The sequence below is a fragment of the Corvus cornix genome, chromosome Z (assembly GCF_000738735.6).
Source record: "Corvus cornix cornix isolate S_Up_H32 chromosome Z, ASM73873v5, whole genome shotgun sequence".
Classification (NCBI taxonomy): Eukaryota; Metazoa; Chordata; class Aves; order Passeriformes; family Corvidae; genus Corvus; species Corvus cornix.
Window position 1 is genome coordinate 34408970 of NC_046357.1, and position 22099 is coordinate 34431068.

Sequence of the window (22099 nt, forward strand, 5' to 3'; positions counted from 1 at the left end):
GCGTAAACCTGAATGAAATGAAAAATACTAGAGAATATTGAGGATTCCCAGCAAGATAGTTTCAACTGGCCATAATGAAATGTGTGGCAACGTAACAAAAAGTTGCTTGTAAAAATTGCTGTTGCCATTCTTTCAACACTTTTAAGTATAACCTTTGAATCACTTAATCTTGTCTAGTGCTTCTGCCGTTGTGCTGATTTATTTTGTTCTTATACCTTAAAAGGTTAGTATGTTTTTAAATTCATTAGATTAATGGAAGTTTAAGTTAGACATCTGCCTCAGTAAGCTAAAAATAGCTAGGAGTTAGTAAACAGTGTTGCAAAATCATATAAATTACTGACAGCTTTTATGGAAAGTATGACAACCAGTGTTCCAAGTGCATGGCTCCAGTGGTAAAGATCTTTATGAAGATAATTTAGTCAGTCATCCTCCCATCCATTTCAAAGCTGAATACACCATGTGTAGCTAGTTAGTGCAGCAGGACTGAAATGCAGCAGCCCAAATCCCAGATGAGTGCTGTCCTGACATTGAGCAATCTCCCATAAAAGAAAAGAGAAAAATAAGTCCTCTCTCCTCAGTGGCTGTTTACAGGGATTCACTTTGATCAACATGAATGTATGCTTGAAGTAGTATAAAGTTGTGTTGATGTATTTTTTATTAACAAAAATATGCCTCTCACATGTCAGATCTGGGTGGAACATCTCAGGAAGTAACAAGACTATGCAAATCAAAGTAAATGTGCAGATGTCCATGTTCATTTTTAAGTAATCTTTGAACAGATCAATCTATAGATCTGAAGAACAATGGAATCAAAATATTTAAAAAGGGCTTGTAAAGGTCAGACTCCATGGAAATAAATTTAAGGATTAATTGCATGGGGGTGGATGGAACCAGTGTCAAAACACAGAGGTTTTTAAACTGTCAGGCTGCAAGATCATTTACACAAGCTGCATACAAGTTAAGTTAATCGTAACTGATTTCAGAAAGAAAATGTGCAGAGATCTGTAATGGACATCTAAGTAGAATAGGGAAGTGTTGACACCACCTTACTTACACTGCTGAGACCTCAGCTGCTTTCTGTTGTACACACACAGGTGTATATTTTGCATATGCAGCTCTGCACTCTCTTTGAAAGAGAAATAAGGAAACTCACAAGGTAGTGGGAAGAGCAGAGCCTGAAAAAAATGCTTAGTAGCTTGATAATTTCACCTGGCTACAAATCCTGAAATGAATTAAAATGGTAAGATACTGATACTGGCAAAGAGGTTAAGTGATGTAACATGCTAAGGCAGGAACTTACAGAAAGAAAAACGAGTTAGTTTGTAAAAAAATGCTTCTAAGTGTGTAAAACAGTAAAAATCTTTTATTTTCCAGAGCTTGAGGATGAAAGAACATACCTAGAATTTCCTCGACCTATTCTTACTTCTTTTAGACCTCAATGATCTTAAATTGCAGCAGCCCAGCCTCCTCCAAAATATCCTTACTGAACTTTATCCTTTCCAGAAAACCACGGAGTCCCCTGAAGTCATCAATGATTCCACTGCTTACAGCATGAATATAAAAAAGTATGTCAAAATAAGTAACTCATCAAGCAAAGAGCAGGTTTTTTTTTCTGAAAATATAACCTGTTCATATGGACGAGGAACCTGACAGATGTGAAAATACAGTACAGTAGTATTAAAGCAATAGCTCTGAGTAGGACCGCTACCACCCTCTTAAATCTGAGGGACATTACTGTCAACAAAGCACTGACATTTAAGCTGCTTGTAAGTGAGCTCATAAGTAACCAGCTCTCAGGGGTGAGTTCATTACTGCAGTGATAGCAATAAACATATCTTTGCTTTTATAAGGCTTCTCTTTTTCTCTATACAGAGGAAGCTGCCACCAAACTGAGGTTGGTTTATCAGCGGTAATACAGAACAGGTTCAGGTGTTAGTCACAACACGTTAGTGTATCTATTTTTAACTATGATTTAACAGCCAGGTCACAGAGATAAACACCTGCTTTTTGCAGGTGATACTCCTGCTACAGCAATGTCTTAGACACTCCCTAATCACAGATGTACACAATATAAATCTTTAATGGGAGAAGTGTCAGAGGCAATGGGATACAATGAACTGGAAGCTGAACTAAGCGAAGAGGCTTGGGTATGTATGCTGGCATACTCCATGTTCTGCGGTATACAACTAAATGAGCCTGGTGACAAAAACATGTTGTAGAATCACAGAATCATTTAGGATGAAGAGATCCTTCAGATCATTGAGTCCAACCGTTAACCTAACACTACAAAGTCCACCACTCTACCATGTCCTTTAAGTGCCATGCACCCTTTATTATCAGAAAAGAGGTAGTAATAAAGAAAATCTGTTCAACATGGGAAGTTTGCTTTAGTAATTTAACCACATCAAGTCTTCACAACAACTTACAGGACTTTAGAAAATCTACAACATGGTGATGCTACCTTCTCTGCTCATCACCTCCAATTTGCATCAACTTTGTTTTTTATCACCAGTAAAATACACTTCATTAAATTTTAAATTGTTTTAATTCAAAGCAAATGAATGTATCACCAAAACAATGCCAAATGTTTCTGCACTGTTCCCCACTGCCGACATATTTAGTGTGCTCTGGAAATAGAGACACCTCACAGACCTGCACAGCCCCTGGAGGGGAGTTTTCTGTGTTAATTAAATACAATTTAACAGTATGCTTTAACCTTAGCCAAGTTCCATCTTACCAGCACTTATTAGGAAAAAAGAATAAAGATTTGGCTTTGCAAGCAAACGTATTTCATAGGGCAAGTATTATACCAGCATACATGGCTCAACATTAAAATAATAAATCATTTCAATCAGAAAAATGAAGAAATTGCTTCTTCATAATCTGAAATGACATCACTACATTTTGCTCATGAGAACAAAGTTTACAGGCATAAGTTGCACATAAAGGGTTTATTTTAAATGTTTTAAGGATAGAGTTACATCATAATTATAAAAATTACTTACAGAATTAAGTAACAGATTTAAAGTGTTTATACTTCTAAATGCAGAGAACAGGGAACTGTCTACATTGTTCAAAATAAAATAAAAATAAAGAAACCAAGCTCTAAAGATGAATTCATTACCTAATTTAAAAATGTGAACACGAAGACCTCTGAACTATACACATACCAAGAACCATCCAAATTGCACTAATGATGTAAAATACAAAAAGCACAGCATTTTCAAGGAACCAGAAACTGTTTTTACCATAATCTTTTCCCTGACACAGCTAGTAAATTCTCTCTGAACATAAAGCCCCTATGTTTAAACAATCCATTTCAATAATGCTTCTACCTATTGTGACAAAAAGGGTTTTCCCCATCTCTACTCCAACATAGTTTAGGGTTTGGCACTCAAAAGAAAGAAGAAGAATGTAGTGTTCTGCTATTCAACTGGAATTTTATTTTTTCTTTAACAGAATACATGGTCCCTTCAAATGCTGTATGACACATACAACTGGAAAATTACCTTCCGTTGGCACTATGCTCGTCTCACCGGTGCATTTAATCCTACTAACAACCATTAAAACAGCACAATAAGCAAATTCACAAAAAACTGAACACAAAATAAAAACAGAACAAAACAAAAACCTAAACATTTTAACATGCAACTTTAGTTTGTTACATTGAATGTTCTAACCCTCTAAGCATGCAAAAAAGGATGGTCTGCATTTGTTTTTTTTTTTTTTCCCTTTTAAGAAGTTTTACATGGCAGCCTGACATCACACACACGCACACACACAATATACAACAATACTACAGCAGGTAAATGTGAAAGGTGAATAACTTCTATACAAAGATCCATGGCTTGTGCCATCACAAGCCTTATGTGATTTTGGAAAGTAATGTTGAACCCCTATAACAAGGAACCAACATTTAGTTACCAGGGTAACGCAAGCACTGCATGCAGATCTGAAACATGAGCCTAAAACAAAGCCCAAAGCAGATGGGCAGGGAGTGGAATTAGTCTCAAGCCTCAAAACGGTGGTTTAAGCTATCAAAAAAAAAAAAAAAAAAAAAAAAAAAAAAAAAAAAAAAAAAAGAAAAAAGTGAAAAGAAAATACCCACGCAACAGACAACGGGGACATCGAAAAACAACCGTGAAATTTACAGTTTGTAGATTATAGTCTAATTGTCAGAATACATAGTGTATTCAATAGGCTTGCAGAAAACCCACAAATGCAAGCCTAATGCTAAAAGTGTTCCAGTAGACCTAAACCTCAGATATTCCAAAACAAACCTCTTATTCCTCAGATATATAGCCCCAAGTTCAGCATACTAGGTTATTCATGTATCTCGTGTATAATTAATACACTCACTCATTCCTGTGCCACAAATATCGACTTGGGCTCATGGAGCCAGGCTCAGCTTTGAGATTTACATGCAGGACTCTTAAGAGTCAATAGAAAACACAACAGATCTGCAGGATGAAAACACTGTGTTGCAAATCTGCTCACTTTGTTCAAACACAAGAAACATTTACGACTCAGGTACTTACTGCATAAGGACTGCATTGAGAAGCTATTCACTGAAAGACAATAGCCTGCCTTTGGTTGCCCATGATGAAATACTGGACATAATGCAATATAGTAGCAATGGACAAAGAATTAAGGTATCATATTTATACGGAGAGTATTTATTACCATTCAACAGCATAATGAGGCACAAGCCTTAAGGCTAAAATATGAAATCAGGCAAAAAAATGGACAGAAAGGGGCTTAAACCACTGAGTCTTCAATATCAAGAATACCCACAACAGAGGTAATCTGCACCTCTGTCCTCTGATTAACAGCACCTCTCCTGCATTCTTCCACTAATGGCACACGGTTGGATATCAGGGTATTTGTTCCTTCCATCAACAAGTGTTAACTGCCTTCACATGCTGTACTTCTGTGAAGCAGTTCCTGCGGAGCTCTGCCTTAATGTAACATGACAACCTTGTTGCTGTGCTGGATTGTTGTTCCAATTCTGTTATTTTTAAAAGCTGCCACTCTTAACAAACCCTAATTTTCATTTACAACTACCTTGCAAGATTATAACCATGAAAGGATTTTGCAGTTGTGGGCTGCTATTTACATCCACAATCTAATGCAGATGACTGAACCACTGAGACTGCCTATAGCTTCCATTAGATAGTACACCACTGGCATGCAGAACTCTAGTGTTCATAGAATGAAATTCAAGTTAACAGCATACCTCAAAGCAAGTACAATGTACACCACAAAAGGCAACAACAGGTTTAAACTGTAGATTTGTCCAGACACTCCTTATGTGGAAAAGCCAGAAAAAAAATAAACTGGGAAGATGCCTTCTTGAACCAAAATGATTAAAAGTAAACCAACACAAAGGAATGCAACAGACTGAGCAGAAGGCAACAAATGCTTCTCCTTCTCTAAAGTTATATCTTCACTGTAAAAGGACACCCCCTCCCACTCTCCTGGCATGAGATTGTATTTGCCATGTAAAATATTAACTACTGTTAGGCTTCTAAGTCCACACACAAACAATTCAGGTTGCTAGGTTTTGATATTAAATGAGACTACTGATGCCAATGCGTAGTCTAAAGTTGTCTGAAGTAGCATATGTACTGTTAAAGTTGTGGCACCAAGCACTTGGGTTTTGCTAAGAAATGTGTATAACAAAGAAAGAAAGAAGTACAACATATAGGATTGAAGGCAGCCTTGTTGCATGTATTTTACTGGTTCCTACAACTTGTAAATATGGGCCATTAACCTGCATATTCTAATTAAGTGGTTATACAGATTAAATGTAATTTTATAGTTTAAAGCCTCTTCACTGAAAGGTGCGTAATCCAAACACGATATCCTACTGCCCTGTGACTAGTAAAAAATGCACAAGCATTTCCACACACTGAAAGTTCTTAAAAAGCTAAATTTGAAATAAAGTGTAGAAACACAGCAGATTGATGTTACATGGGTTAGGCACTCCTTGATGCTACACAAACTGTTTAAACCTTTCACAGAAGTCACCTCTGTCCCAACCCTGAAAACAAGGACTGCCAGTATCCAAGAAATTAAATTTAATGTTACAAAAGAAGGCGTATCAAAATATCAAACTACACTTGCATGTGGCAGTTGAACAAGTGAGTGCAAGATTGAAGAAAAAGTCAAAATCTATGAAAAAATTTAATGATTACAATACTAGATCAACTTTACACAGCTTGAATTTGCAGCTGTTCTTTGCTTTTAACTCCCTCCTGCCCTAACATATTAACTTCCTTCAAGAAAAGGAGTTCTCTTACACAAAATGTGTCATGTTTGTATTACTCAGAACAAAACAGTTTTGCTGGCAGAGATTGTGGGTTCGCAGGGACATTTAAGCTTTCGTTAAACTGGAAAGCAGTCAAGTCTTTGTGTCTACAAATTTTACATTTAATAGTTCCACAAATTTGGCAAAAGTTCATGAGGACGTCTAGGATGTCTTCACCAAATCGTAGACATAAATATGGAAATCATCATCAAACTTGATGAAATAGACAGATGGTTTGGCTTCAACTTGATGAATGACCATGCCAGTCCTTTTCGAGCCATCTTCTTTGGCATATTCCACTTGTTTGCCTACCAGGCTGTCCACAACTTCACCCGGTTCCCGTTCTGCAGGAGGTGAATCATCTGTAACATAAACCCAGTGTGCTTTAGTAGACATTAACAAAATTTTGCAATATGGAAGAGAACTGCAGAGTCTTCTTTAAAACTCATACAAAACAATGAAAAGTTGTAAACAGATTAATAAATTTAGTTCAGACAAACACCTAACAATTGCCATGCTTCTAGAAAGTAGTAGCAGAAAAAAATTTCAAGCAATACTGTCTTCAGTTTTATTAAGACAAAAATAGCAGTTTGATTGGTAAGAGAAGTAAATCTGTGACAGGAAGATTTATGCACAAGTTGTAGAAAATGTCTGTAGACAACTAATTTAAGCCATGAGCAGAAAAAGGCATTGGACCTCCTTAGCAGAAAGCTAGCCTAACTTAACTTCTCTCTTTCCACACACATTATTCAAACGTTTAATGCGTGTATGGGACTGCAACAAAAGCATATTTTCTGAAATGGTAGTAGGTGTAAACTTGTTATTAAAAGGGGCTTTTGACTCCATATTTGAATAATGCTATTGGTAAAGTCTGATTGTATTATTTTCCTCTCTGGCAAAACCTACCCAGACATTCCCTATGCTAAATCCGAATAATGAACAGTGTGATTGTAACATGCCAAGTGATCGGCTACAAGCCAATCACAGAACAAGCAGAATAAAGGGTAAAAAGTACTTTACGGAAGCTAACCACATCGTCTTTCTCAGCTCCTCTTCTTTGGTTCCTGATTTAGATAAACTTGTAGTTTGTATTCCACTGAAAAACTATCTAAAGCAATTGTAAGATCTGATGTGGCTTTTATTCTGGAAATCATAAGCTTTTAAATTAATGACCTTGTTCCAAGTTTGCATTAAGAATCCCTTACAGATTCTACCCATTTTATTTTCAGTTTTGAGAGCTGTGAAAGAACTCTCAAAGGAGACAAAAAAAACCACAACAGAGAATGAACTAATTGGCTTGCTTAAAAATTCTTCCATGAACATAAGAAGTTTCTTTTTTAATTTGTGTTTCAGTTCCTCTATAAATGCATTGTCACACATAGTTATTATCCTCTTAGTATCAGTTTTACATGAAGAGGTTTTCTTGGCAAAGATGCAAGTTCAATTCCTGCATTTTGACTTAGAAGTGTAGGCAAAGTTTTAGTATCAGATCCAGCAATACATTTTCCCCTTAGAAAGAAAAAAAGTTATCTATTATTTGGTCTCCTTGCATGTTCAGAACCTATATTTGAGAAGAGACAGTACCCCAGAAATTTTATTTATAATATTATGGCAAGTTCCACCAAATTTACAGAAGTACTCGCAAATATTCTAAAATCTGATTTGAAAAATACTACTCCAAAATAGTAACATCCAATTGTTGACTCAAGGACATAATTCAAAATAACTGGAAAGCATTCGCATTCAGGGAAGGAAGCAAATACTTAGAAGTGTTTAGAAAATCAGTAAGCAGTCAATAATCTTGTGGTGAGCACAGAGGGTAAAGTGCACTAAAAGCAACTAGTTTTTAAATGGAAAGAAAGCATGTAAGACTTTCCTACCCTCAAGGTGGAAGAAAGAAAAGCAGACTTAAAATATATTCCTAGTCCTTTTTAGTGGTTAAGACAAAAAACAAGTTATTGTAACATTCAAATCTGAAAGAGCTTGCTTTATTTCTTTAAGAAGAGAAAGGTCACTTTTTTGCCATTAACATCCGTGGTTCACTCTTTAAAAGTACCAGAGATGTTGCTTTTTGCTAGGTGGAGAGAAGAGGGTAATCTAAACATAGATCATTAACACAGAGGTTATGCAAATAAGTGCCACTTTTTTATTCTGCCAGTAGATCGTTACCAGTGGTGCCTCTGAAAGAAGACTATCTCGAACTCAACAGATCATTAATTGGGTAACTGTAGTGGTTGCCTACATAATGCTTTGCATGTGTCTTAGTTACAATTAATTTTCTTTAAATCCGAGATGGCTTCTGTCAGAAAGGCTGTTTTGTTACACAGAAGTAAACCCAAAGTATTCTTTATAAGCTTCCCCCCTTCTTTTTTTGTATTGACTATCTAAATCTCTAGAACAATATTGATTCTGTGAAAATCCTTCTAAATTAACGGAAGTCCTGAAGAAGAAAGGAGACTTCCCATTCAAAATATCCCTAATATGCTGAAATCTTTTTCTTGCTAGTGTTACAAAATATGAGAGAAAATAAATTTTCAAAGAATGAGTACTTCTTTCTCACAAGCAACTACTGAAGAAGTTTTTCACACTGAAGACACATAACTCAGTGACATTGTTCTTACTGTATTACTTGGACCCAAAATATTATTCATTCCCACAAGAACTGCTTCAGAGACACAAATCAAGAGCCAACTCCGTAAGACGTGATATGTCCGTAAGAAAACAACATTGAAAGACTTCTGGTTTGTCAGTTTCCACTAAAAAACCCAAACATAAAGTCTTCCACAGTAGTACACCCATATTTCTATCAGAATTAAGAATAATTATGAAGAAGTATTTCCCTGCATATGTCATTGCTAAGAAAAGTTAAATATTTCAGCAGTTAACACAGATGTTCTTATGTTCTGTCTTGTACTACTACATTTGTTAGCTGTGATACCTCAAAAAAAAATTGAAGGGAATAATGAACATGATGCTTGTTTGTCAGCTCTCCTGTCCATAAATATACCACAGCTAAATCTTTAATAAGAAAAGCTGCCAGAAGAAAACAGTAACTGGCCTACTTACTTGAATCAGGCATAATGCGAAGGTCACCTTCTTTATAATCATCTAAGAGCTGGTACATGTACAAGACAGGATCTTTCTCGTAGGTAATATAAAACCATGTGTTCATAATAGGAGCTCGAGCCAAAACCATCCCCCTCCACTCATCTTTTGAGCCATCCTCTGTCTCAAACATATGTTCCACAGCTTTACCAATCATTGTGTCTGCCAGGTGGGCATCACTAATTCGAGACGAAGCTGAAATGACAGCATTTCATAAATTCATTCAAAAGCACAGATATATATCTTTGTAAAAAATAATCTTTATGCTGATCAATGCACAAATCTGATCGTCAGTTAGTAAATTCATACACAGAACGAACTGTTCATTCCAGAGAGTTTACTACTGCTGCAGAACTACAGAACTTCAGAACATTGTTAAAATAACGAATTATTGTACTCCCTGTGAATAAACAATCATAATGCAAGCTAATGAGAGATCAGTCAAGGCTACAGCAGCAGAGACTCTGAACTTTAACTAGGCACTGGACAGGGAGAGGCAGACAGGAGAAACAAAAGGCATAGCTCAGAACAGTTCTATGATTTTGTTAATTGAACTTTGGGGTTTGGTTCCTCCTAATGCCACCCTACAGACTGCTACCAATTCCTTTGCAGTTAGAAGAAGCAACAGCTTTTTCTGTTTACAAACTAGTGTTTACTTGAGTAGATATCAAACTTGGTGGATTGAAAAACCTGCAGTTTAATAATCCAGTGCTAATTCTGAAAAAGAAAAAGCATTATTACTAATCAGGTTAATTCACTTAGAAAATGTCTTCCTGCCATTATTATAAGTACATGGGGGTAGTACAAGAAAAAATGTGACCTTAGTACTGTTAGACCCACAAAATAGACAATATAGTCTAGATGGCTTAGAGTTGAAATTTTAACAGAAATATCAATGTTAATCTAAAAACTAAAGAATGTTCTGCCTACTATTTAAAGACAGAAGACAGCAACTGCACTAACTCACATCATCAAAACTTCGTGGAATAGAAAAAAATAATTAAAGCATTTAGATTACCTGCCATGAAACAAAAATTAAATTGAACAGTAACATTTACATGGTCACGTTATCTTGGGGGAAGTCTGCAGGCATTAGTGGAAAACATTTAGTGATAAATGTCAGCCAATATGTGTATTTATTTAGGAGAAAAACCCTAAACACTTACCAACTCTGTCTGGAAGAACTTCAAGAGCTGAAACTCTTTCATCTTTGTGAAGTTCTAGTCCATATACACAATCAAATCCATCATACTTTATGAGATACAGCGAGGGATTTACAGGAACTTGATCAAGAACTGTGCCCTTCCATTGTGTTACAGGTCCACTCCCTTCTTTCCATCCATGCTGTATCCTGCAGCCTACAATATTTCTTCGTGGCTGAGAAATAGGTTTGCTTGGTCCCACATTGTTTCTATGTTTTCTGTACACAGATACAAACATTAATATTAAACAAGTACATACATATTCAAAATTCTACTTCAGAAAATAGTTGTATGCTTTTACATAACAATATATTTTATAGCTTAGCACACCTTATTCAAATTAGGGCATAAAACTTATCACACTTAATTGTGAAAAAGAAGAACACAATTAAGAGTAGTGATACATTTTTGACGTGCTGTGTAAGTTTAGATTCCTAGCAGTAAATTCTAAAACTAATTTGCTTAAGCCAAAGTAACTATTCTACCCCTTGCTACACCGAATGTCAAAAGTAAAACTCACCTGATCAATTCCCAGAGCACAAGGTTACCTGGCAGTATTACAACCTTGTTGCTCTCTGCAGAACAGTAAACAACTCCTTCCCAGAAGGAAGAAGTTCAGTGGAAGCATTATGTGGCTGACTCAAATTCTTTCAAAATGTTTGTTTTCCCTAAAACAAACCTGTTTTCACCTAAAGAAATTTAGGCTCCTTCATTTATAGGTAATTTTGACTCCAAGTAGTTTTAAAGACGCATGGCAGCAACAACATTCCCGTATTTAGTATTGAAAATGAAAAATTGCTTGTAATGTAAATGGCCATAGAAGGGATACTCCTCTATGTGGAAGACAGATTATATAACATTTTTGTCCTTCTGATACTTTCATGGAATTGGCACGGAAATTCCCTCTGGTGAGTAACAGTTGCTATTCTGATGAACTGTAATGTAAGCCATTTAACAGTTTCAAATCACTGAAAGTGTTACACAAGTTTTGCTTTATCCAGCTATTAAAAACACAAATTGACAATTTTGAATACAAATGGAAGAAACTAAGGGACATTATGACAATATACAAAATTCTCCTGGATGTCAACTAGTTGTAAAATCATTTTTTGGACTACTACTTGTAGCACACATCATTTCAATGGCAGTAATATATGCACACAACTAGCTTAAAAGCAGTATCTAAAAGATGACCAGTTGCAGAAGGCAATATTCTTCCCTAGACTAGAGATAGTGATCAAAGAAAAAGGTCTCCAAGAATAATGAATGCTCTCACAGAAGTCCCTATATGATTCAAAAAATACAGATAACAATCATACCACTGAAATCTTGGAAGCAGTATTTCAGAATAATACACTCACAATATGATATTGGAACATTTAATGCTGTATCACAACTGTAATCATAACTATTAAAAACAAGATATACAATTACTTCAGCACTTGTCCCACCTCCAGACTTTAATTCACCTTGAAGATATTAGCAAGGGTGTTTTCAAATTTCACTTTTGCTATCATTTGAGGTTTTCAAAGATCAGTTCTGCATTCCTAACTTTGACAGCACAGATAACTGGAAGAGGTTGGAGTTTCTGTAAAGAGAGACTCTCCCACAAAGCTAGTTCTAATTTTATGCAAAAACTAGAATGTGTTTTCAAATTCTAGTTCTGCTCAAGTACGTATATGTATTTCTAATTGTAGTAAGTGTCAGTAACAGCTTACTATTACAAAATACGATCAGAGATCTGGTTCTCAGCACAATAAAATTGAGTTTGTTTTGTATTCAATTCATTTATTTAGTTATAATGAAACACTGCTTCATTCTGAAGGGAATAAAAACAACCAGAGATAAAAGAAGTTAAAACTGACATTGCTCTGTCTAGTTTAAGCAGTTTATGTTGCTCATCATTTCATCTTTGAAATGTTATCGATATTCAACCTCACAGTCAACTTTAGTTTCTGCCTACAAAGCATAATCCACTTTAATATTTAATTTGGAACAATAAGGCAGGAAGCTCCACACTCATTCTAAAAAAAGATGGAAGAAGACAACATAACTGAATTCAAACAGTTAACTATGTTTAAAATGCCTCATAGAGCAAAGAGCACTAGAAATTTAATTACAAGTCAAGTACCCACTGGGTGCACTTGCAGTACAAATTTTTGTTTTAAGGTTGCATTACTGAACAGCTGCTCACTTCTCATTTGAAGTGGTTCATACTGCTAAGAAATGAGATATTCAAACTAGTATATTACCAAGGAAAACCTACTTCTCGCATCTGAATATGTGGTAAGAAAGTAAGCAAAAGTTTCTAACTATCAATAAGTTATGAATGCACTTCCATTCAAGACAACCAAGTAACCAACTCTCCTTTCCTCGAAAGATTGGCATTTTTGTGATAAATTAAGTTACACAAATGACCTTCTATGATGCTCTATCCAGAACGTCCAACACAATTTTTTCCTTCTCTTTCATTACAATAATCTTTAAAATTTCCACAGAGATTTACTCTTGGATATTTGAAAGCAATTAGACATGTAAGACATGAAGCCAGGAAAAACAGAAAATAGCAAGTCCTGGAAATAGTTCTTGACACATCAGACACATTCTCCTTGTAAATGGTCCTTCGATTCCCTAAAGTTTCTGATCCTCTTCTTTATCTTGCAGGCTGTAAGCTGTTAAGTAAAACCTAGTGTGAAAAAGTTTCATTATCAGAACCAGATACTTTGGAAACGTTCTGAAGACTACACAGTGAGAAGGAAATCTGCCCAGCTTTTAAAGCTGCGCTTATATGGTCCTTGCATTTTTTATTTGGCAACTGCTACCAGGGAAACCAACATAGTGTAGAACAGCAGAGGACTGGTAGCAGAAAAATCAGCCATTACCAGAGAGTTGTGCTTAAAACACAAACTAGCTTTTAGAAAAATGGAAATGGCAATGCCCAGTAACCTATAAAGTTACCCATTTAGGCTTCATTGTTGATTGTTTTTTATCCCAATCATGTCATCTCAGAAAAACACCACATGAAAAAAAAAACCCAGGAGGATGAAAGAAAACCACATCTCTCAGATATGCAAAACACGCACAACTGTGAAAAACTGGAATGAAAACTATAAAACATTATAGAAGCAGTACAGCAGCAGTAGTCAGTATACTTTCAAATCTTCCATGGTACGAAACAGAAAAGTTACTAAAAATAGGACATAAAACTTAATAAAACGGTGATCTTATTAATATCTATCACTAACAACAGAATGGTGATTGGAGAATTGTTATTAGCTACTTTTCATGATATTCAGACTATGAGGCAAATTAATTAAGACAGAAGTTTTAAAGTACTTTCTGTACTCCTTCAAAAGTAAAAAAAATCATTCAGTTGTGAATTTCAGCTCTAGATGTTGTAGAAGCCAAGAGTATGTTACCTTAAAGTGGTATCAAAATTTCAAAATGTTTAAGTTCACTTGTAGTTAAATTGCAGGTATAACCTACGCCTCAAAGTCTCTGAATTGCCGACTACAAGAAGTCTGGAGAGCCTATGAAGAAAGGATTGTTTCGTACTTGTGCTAGTTCCTGTACTTTCCTTATAAACTAAGGGTGGAAAGAATGACATCTGTTAGTTTACTGACTGATCTGATGCCAATGAGGTCAGCCTCATATTGGCAGAGATCATCACTCCCCACTGACAGAGCACTTGGAAGAACTGTCCTATAACCATGGGAACCATCTCCAAAAGGCTCAACACTTAACTACCATTTAAAGAGTTCAGAAGGCTCATCCACACTGCTCGTTCTATCACATCCTCAATTTATTGAGTCATGCCTTGTTCCATCCTCTGCTGCAAACCTTCTGAAGCTTGTTTAAAATCTCAACAGTCTTTGAGTGCCAGTAGGCTTCTTTTTCTTTTTCCTTAAATGAAGAGGTAACTAAATAAATAGCTAAATCAGTGACAAAAGTATACATTACTAACTCATGGTCTATTGTATTGGCTCAGAGTAGTATCAGCATATAGTATTACATCATATTCATATCCTAGTAATTTACAGTAAACTATAAACAATATTCTACTACTCTACCTCATTCTCAGACAAGTCAGTAAGCAGCAAACAAGAATTCATCTTGGCTTGGTACAAAAAACCTTAACTAAATAATAAACAATTGAACTAGGCTAAATTAACATAAAACTAAGCTGAATGCTTAAGTTAAATACCTCAAAATTATGTCACTTAGGATCAAAACTTCTTATGTCCCACAAAAGCCTTTATGCTAATAAATTTACAGCCTATTTAGTTATTTAAATAAGTGTATATTAACACAACAATAAAGACAAATCTAGCCACCCTCAAGTACAAAAGGCAACCCACCTCTGATAGTCTTCCCATCATACACTCCTTTCTCTGAGCGGTTGAAAGAGAACAAGAGAAATTAAATTTTAACCAACTCTACCTGCCCCTAGACAAATAAATGTTTGTCTTTGCCTTCTATGAAGATAGACAAGAATGGATAATGATGAGCTGGTGGAAGGCATCAGAGTAGTTTTACATCAGGTGTTGTCTCTGGGAAACAGCTAATACTGTTAACAGTGATTAACTACATTAACTGTGGAAAATATACCTGCCAAACAAATTGCTTGTGATTGATGCACACTATATGACTTTACACTTACAAACAGCTAGAAACATTTTAAGTTTCCCACTTACCCAGCTTAGATTTCTCTCACCACATATAGCCAGATATGGAATCTTGCTGTATGACACTAAGACCAATTATATCAAGGTTACTTTCACACAGCTACTCACCAGTGTTCAGCTGCTACTATCAAGGTACTTTCACACAGCTACTCACCAGTGTTCAGCTGCTACTATTTAAAATGTTGTAGATGGAAAAATACATGCCATGAAAGCGTAGCAAAAGCAGGTATCCTTCCTTCAGATACTAACAGCAGCTTCCTTACAGAAGTATTTCAGTACATTCTTTATTTTTAAAAAATGAAAAATCTTTTCCACCACTACGGTTACAGTGCATACATGATTAGATATATGTAAGATTCCTTACCAACTGGGTTCTTACTAAGCATGATTTGCAGGTTTTTTGACCTGGTGACTGCATGAACTCTGTGCCAGAGAACAGACATCCTACAGTAGATGTGGCTAACTTCAGGCTTGAAAGACCTTCTCTACAGATTCCAGAAAGAATTTCAAAATTGTATTCAAGAAAGATATAATGTTAACAGTCAAAACAATGTTTAAAACTTCATCTGTGGGGCTTTCTTTCCTACTACCCTCTTGAAAGAATTAAAAGTCTGACTCTACACACATATACGGACTGAATATTATTCCACAATTTTTAAGAACAAACTGAGTGGAACAATACAGATATATTTCTAGAACAGTACTTCCAGTTACTGAGAGCTATTCTTTAATAAATACATTAACAACTTACTTGTGGGAAGTTCTTTTCTTCATCATGCTGGCAGACACTCCTGCATGACCTACAATATAAAAGATGTTGGAATTATTGAAAAATAATTTAAAAACTTACATTAAAGCCTTCATATTAAATGTCAAAATGTAAAGAATCCAAACACTTCATGTTATGACTGATCAGTGACCTGCTACAATGGGAAAAGGCTCTAGAGAGATAGACATGGACTATGTGCACATGAAGCTGTGGTGAGCTGACCTTGGCTGGACGCCAGGTGCCCACCAAAGATGCTCTATCTCTTCTCTCAGCTGGACAGGGGAGAGAAAAGACAACCAAAGGTTCCTGGCTCAAGAGAGGGACAGAGAGGCATTACTCACCAATTACCCTCACAGGCAAACCAGGCTTGACTCGGGGAGTATTAATTTATTACCAATCAAGTCAGAGTAAGATAAATAATGCCAAATCTTAAAAATACCTTCCCCTCAGCTCTCCCTTTTTCTTGGGTCTAACTTCACTCCCAATTTTTTTCTACTTCCTCTCTCCCAGGTAGCACAAGGGGACGGGGAATGAAAGTGCAGTCAGTTAATCACACGTGTCTGCTACTTCTTTCTTTCTTCTCAGGGTTAGGGTTAGCTCTCCCTCCTCAGGTGGAGGACGCCTCTCACTCTTCCCCTGCTGCAGTGTGGGGTCCCTCCCAGAGCAGACAGTCCTCCGAACTTCTCCAACGTGAATCCTTCTCAGGGGCTACAGTTCTTCACAAACAGCTCCAGCATGGCTCTCTTCCACAGTGTGCCATCCTTCTCGACCAGGCTGCTCTGTAGTGGGTCCCCCACAGGGTCACAATTCCCGACAGCAAACCTGCTCCAGTGTGGGCTCTTCTCTCATGGGGCCACAGGTCCTGCCAGGAAATCTGCTCCAGTGCAGACTTCCTGCAGGTTCACAGATTCCTTCCATCACATCCACTTGCCCCAGTGCAGGGTCCCCCAATGGACTGCAGGAGCACAGCTGCTTCACCATGAGCATCACCACAGGCTGCACGGGAACCTCAGCTCCAGTCCCTGGAGCACCTCCTTCCCCTTCCTTCTGCACTGACCTTGGTGTTTGCAGGGCTGCTACTCTCACACAGTTTCACTCCTCTCCTGCAATTGCTGCGGGGCAGAATCTTTCCCCCATTCGTAAATACAGTATTCCAGTGGCATTTCCATCATCACTGTTTGGCTCAGCCAATGGCGGGTCCATCTTGGAGCCAGCTGGCATTGGCTCTGTTGGACACAAGAGAAGCTTCTCGCTGCTTCTCAAAGAAGTTACCCTTGCACCCTCCTGGTACCTTGCCATGCAAACCCAACACAAAAGCTCAGTGATGAACATAAAGAGTGACTGACAGCAACTATTAAAATGAAAGTTGAATTAAACACAACAGGGACAATAGTTGACATGGTCAATCAGCAACAATAGGGAATCAACAGGCTGTTTTAAACTTTCATCCTTCAGTTAATAAAAGGAGATGCAAATACACATCTTCCTGAGTTAGCCAGACCAGCACTACCCAACAGAGCACATAAAAATCTAACAATAAACAAGATTTTTACAGACGGAAGAACACTGGACTCGACCCAGTGATAATTTGGGATGAATGTGAAAAATGGAAAGCTTTTAATAAGATGAAATGAGTAAATGGGAAATCAGGCTTCTGCTGGTTGTTAGAGAGCCACTCATGAGCAGCCATGAAGAATTCAGCAGAGGAAATACGCAAGAACAAAATGACAGAAAAGCAATTTTAAAAGATAACGTATATAAAAGGTGATGTGCACAGCTAAAAAAATCAAAATTAGTTCTTAGAATGAAAACTGCACCTCAGATTACAGCCAATGGCCACGTGCATAAGGAATCATTTCCTAGGGCTGACTGAAACAGCCCCTGTTAAAATGATGGCTGATGGTGACTACATGGCCAGAAGATACCTGGCTTGATCCTGATTTCTGCCTGTCTTGCTCACTGTAATGGTTTTGAATGCTATGGATTTAAATTTCTTCACAGTAGCTTGTTTTGGGCTTTTTGGATTTTTTGCTTCTTGTTTGCCGTATCTAAAACAATCTGGTCACAATGCTGGACTGACCCGTGTGTAACTCTTAATGCCTTGTGTTTATATACAAACGTGCCTAGAATCTTAACTAGGACTGCTTGAATGAACACCTACAGAGAAATATTTTAATTTCTCTATAGGCCTAAACAAACCAATTCTTTTAAATTCAGTTATGCATGTTCCAAGCATAACTGGAATTATATATGTATTGAAAACTTTCACTATATTAACAGAATCACACAGGAGCCAAGCACTGACAGTATCATTAACGTTCCAAGTCTTCATGAATATTCTACTATTTTCATTTTTATATGAAAACTTTAAGAGGGTATATACAAAGCTACAGAAATGGCAGAATTCATATAATTAATTAATAATTAAAATAATCTTCTATTTAGTATAATCAAGCTTGCATCAGATCTTCAAGAACCTGTACTTTCAACAGCAATGATATCTGAAATGTTCCATTTTAAAAATTAAGCCCTGTGTGTCAATTACTGCAGTAAAGATCCTACTTACATTTTTGACTGTTACAAAACCAAATAATTAAACTGAGTATTTGTAAGAACTTAGCTGGAAAAACAAAACCAGCATCACAAAAGTTTGACTGGAAACCTGTAAGACTTTAGGACTTTATTACACCCTATTAAAAAAGCTGTCTACGCATGCTGTCAGTTACCTCTCTGTATATAAGGTGGCTGTGTTCTACTAATACGCAATATAATAAAACACATTTTATTAAAAATATGGTGGTGTTTTATTAAAATGAAGTAATTTCTTAAAATCCAAGAACTGTCCTTACAAAATAGAGAAACTTCATCACCAGAAGATGAATACATGTAGTCTACATTTTACATTTCTGGCTAATGAGAGAAAAGTAAGATTTTGGCTAAATTAGCTCAAGTAAAAACACAATGAAACAACAGAATGCTGCAGCACAAGAATTTGCTTTCTGCCCTCTGCTCAAGGACTTGGGAACCTGGGAGTAAGAAAGGAGGTATGAAGCATTTACCTTCCAAAGTCAAGAACAGAAGCACTAGACCTACACAGAAGGAAGATTTACTACAGCGTTTGCCATAAGTAGAGAGGAGAAGCCATGATGACCTCCAGGAATGGGATTTTGCTGTTTACTAACTTCTCACCTTGGGATCTTCAGATCTTTGATCAAAGATTCAGCTTGTTCACTGATGTAATGAGCTCTATACCAAAGACAACACAGACTAAGTACTACTCATCATCTTAAGTCAGGCAGTATCTTAAGAGAGCTCCCAGTTTAAAACATGAAGTAACGGCATTTGGATGTTTAATACAAATATCAATAGCAAGTATTTGAAGATCCTAAGTTAAATGCACCCTTGTACCAACCAGATGCCTATTTGCCACAATTTGCCCTCCTAATTTGCACTGTGTGAATTCAGACAGGTCTCAAGGAGATGTAAACTGCTTTTAAGGATGTATTAGGTTACACTACTGAATTGCTTGGCTATACAATTGCAAAAACTGCAACAAGAGTTTCTGTCCTTTAAAGCCTCTCTGGACAAGGGACAGAACAGCGCAGAATCCTTATGTTTAACATATTCTAGTGAGAAGGTCAAAATCAGAATTATCCGCCTCCTGAATCTTTCTTGGTCCATAAGAACGGAGCAGCAGGACATGACCCAGCCATGGGCACTCACAGCCCAGAGAGCCAAACGTGTCCTGGGCTGCATCCAAAGCAGCGTGGGCAGCAGGGGAGGGAGGGGATTGTGCTCCTCTGCTCTGCTCTGGTGAGACCCCACCTGGAACACTGCATCCAGCTTTGGGGTCCTCAGCACTGAACAGACCTGCTGGAATGAGGTCAGAGGAAAGCCATGAAGATGACTGAAGGGCTGGAGTACCTCCTGAAGGAGGAAAGGCTGAGAGTTGCGATTGCTTGGCCTGAAGAAGAGATGGCTCTGATGATACCTTATTGCAGCCTTCCAGTATGTGAAGGGGGCCTAGAAGAAAGATGGGGACACATTTCTTAGCAGGACCTGTTACAACAGGATATGGGGTAATGATTTTAAAATGGAGAAGATTAGATATAAGAAAGAAGATTTTTTACACTGAGTGTGGTAAACACTAGCCCAGGTTGCCCAGGGGTGGTGGTTGCCCCATCCCTGGAAGTGTCCAAGAGCAGGTTGGATGGGGCTCAAAGCAACCTGATCTAGTTGAACATGTCCCCACTAATTGCAGGAGTTGTACAAGATGACCTTCAAAAGGTCCCATCCATATCAAACTATTTTATTATTTTATGACATTAGAGCACAGAAACATATTTTTTGTAATAGAAAGTGAACACAAACTCCAGCTTCCAGACAAGAGCAACAGAATTAAGTATTCAATTGTCATATGGTCTCTTGCATTTTCTGAGGCTCGTTCATTCTCAACAAACCCTTAAAATTCAACAGCAAAACTAGAAACCATGTTTCTGAATATTTCTACTTTACTCCGGGCAAAGACAAAGAAATAGGGTATAACAAGACTAAAATAATCTTTCAGGATGTTGGCTTCAAGGGAAATACGCATATCATTTCAGCTGGGGCTATAGGAGAATAGGAAGAAGGATGGGAGAAAGCTACTGGCAATGTTTTTGCTATTGTGACATGAGTTGGTACCCTCCATGCAATTCATGGAAATCAGACAGGCTCTTCAAAAAACAGCAACAATATTTTACTTCTCTGAATACATCCCATATTTACAACACACAGCAAGACCTACATGTTTTTAAGTTGCATCCCAGAATCTTCCGTGGGAACAGCAGTAATTCCACTCTGTATCTGGAGACTCTTTCAGAATTACTTTCAGGGACCTAACAAACACTTCAGTGTGCTGATTCACAGCCAGTACTGCTCAACCTCAACTTAAAAGAGTTTGAAGAAGGGAGGTCTTTCAATTGAAGTAGGTCAGAAGTAGAGACATAAACCAAATTCTAACTCTGCAGAAAGACTTCACTGCAATTCTAAGCAATTCACATCCATGATCTCTTTTCTTAGTTCGTAAAGACAATACTAAAACAATTTACACTTGCTTTTAAGGGTGAAAAAACTACAAATGCTCATATATAACTTAATAGTTATATGTTCATACATATGTTAAAAGTTTTCTTTACTAAGAAAGTACTTTTATGTTTTCAAACCATCCAGTAAAGGCATTACAATTGCTCCTGACCATCATGCAGTTTGGTAGGATTCTGTACCAGGAGAACACTGCTAAGACTCCAGATGACCATGGCTTTAACTTACACAGCATTAAACAGGTGATCATTAGATTTGAAAGGCTCAATTGTGTTAACACAGGGGTAATCACATCTTACAATCAATTATACTGTATATTAATTTTTTTTAAAATCTGTATTTCTCCTATATTTGGGACAGCAATACACTAATTAGAGACAGGCAGGCACATCACCAAGAGTACCTTGTCTGATTCACTCAAACTGTATCGTGGAAAGCAACTCTATGCTTTGACAAACTCTTAGAGTCTGTAGCCATGTACTCTTCTGTTGTGTAAAAATTACAAGTCTAGCTTTCCTTCTTTTCTCCACCTTCAATCCTACCCTTTGTTTCCCAAAAAGGAACTATGTACAAAGTATATTTCCCAGAGAGAGAGACTTCAAAAGCCTAGTTATTATAAATAACATGTACCTCTTCCTTTACACCCACTTCACAACACATAAAAGCACTTCCTTCCTAGGCAAACAAACAGGACAGCTGAAAATCAGCTTTGTTAAACATGCTACCAACCTGTAGTGTCACTGATTGGTAAGTCTCTACAACACGATGAAATCAAGGCCAGTTGAAAAATGTTTTGTTAATGCATTAAATTTTGCCCTGTATGAATACCTGACATTACCACTGGTTTATCTCTACCTCCAGATTGTTTTTTGCAGTCCTCCTAGAGACCAGAAATGTTATGATTTTACAATATTAACATTATCCAATATAAAATACAAAGACTATT

At 37.0% G+C, this 22099-nt stretch overlaps 1 protein-coding gene across 3 annotated transcripts in view; it reads right to left on the reverse strand.

Moving 5' to 3' along the window:
* Positions 1-2308: 2308 nt before the first annotated feature.
* The window catches only part of SPIN1 (spindlin 1), a 76196-nt gene continuing 56405 nt past the window's right edge, over positions 2309-22099 (reverse strand). For 2 of the 3 annotated variants that reach the window (XM_039567756.1, XM_039567757.1), the window contains exons 3-6: positions 16054-16102; positions 10582-10835; positions 9377-9610; positions 2309-6672 (exon numbers count right to left, since the gene is read on the reverse strand). In XM_039567756.1, the coding sequence (XP_039423690.1) occupies positions 6473-6672; positions 9377-9610; positions 10582-10835; positions 16054-16102 (737 nt within the window). In that variant the 3' untranslated portion in view covers positions 2309-6472. The remainder of the gene's footprint in view (positions 6673-9376; positions 9611-10581; positions 10836-16053; positions 16103-22099) is intronic. The other variant, XM_010399952.3, reaches the window with a different exon arrangement.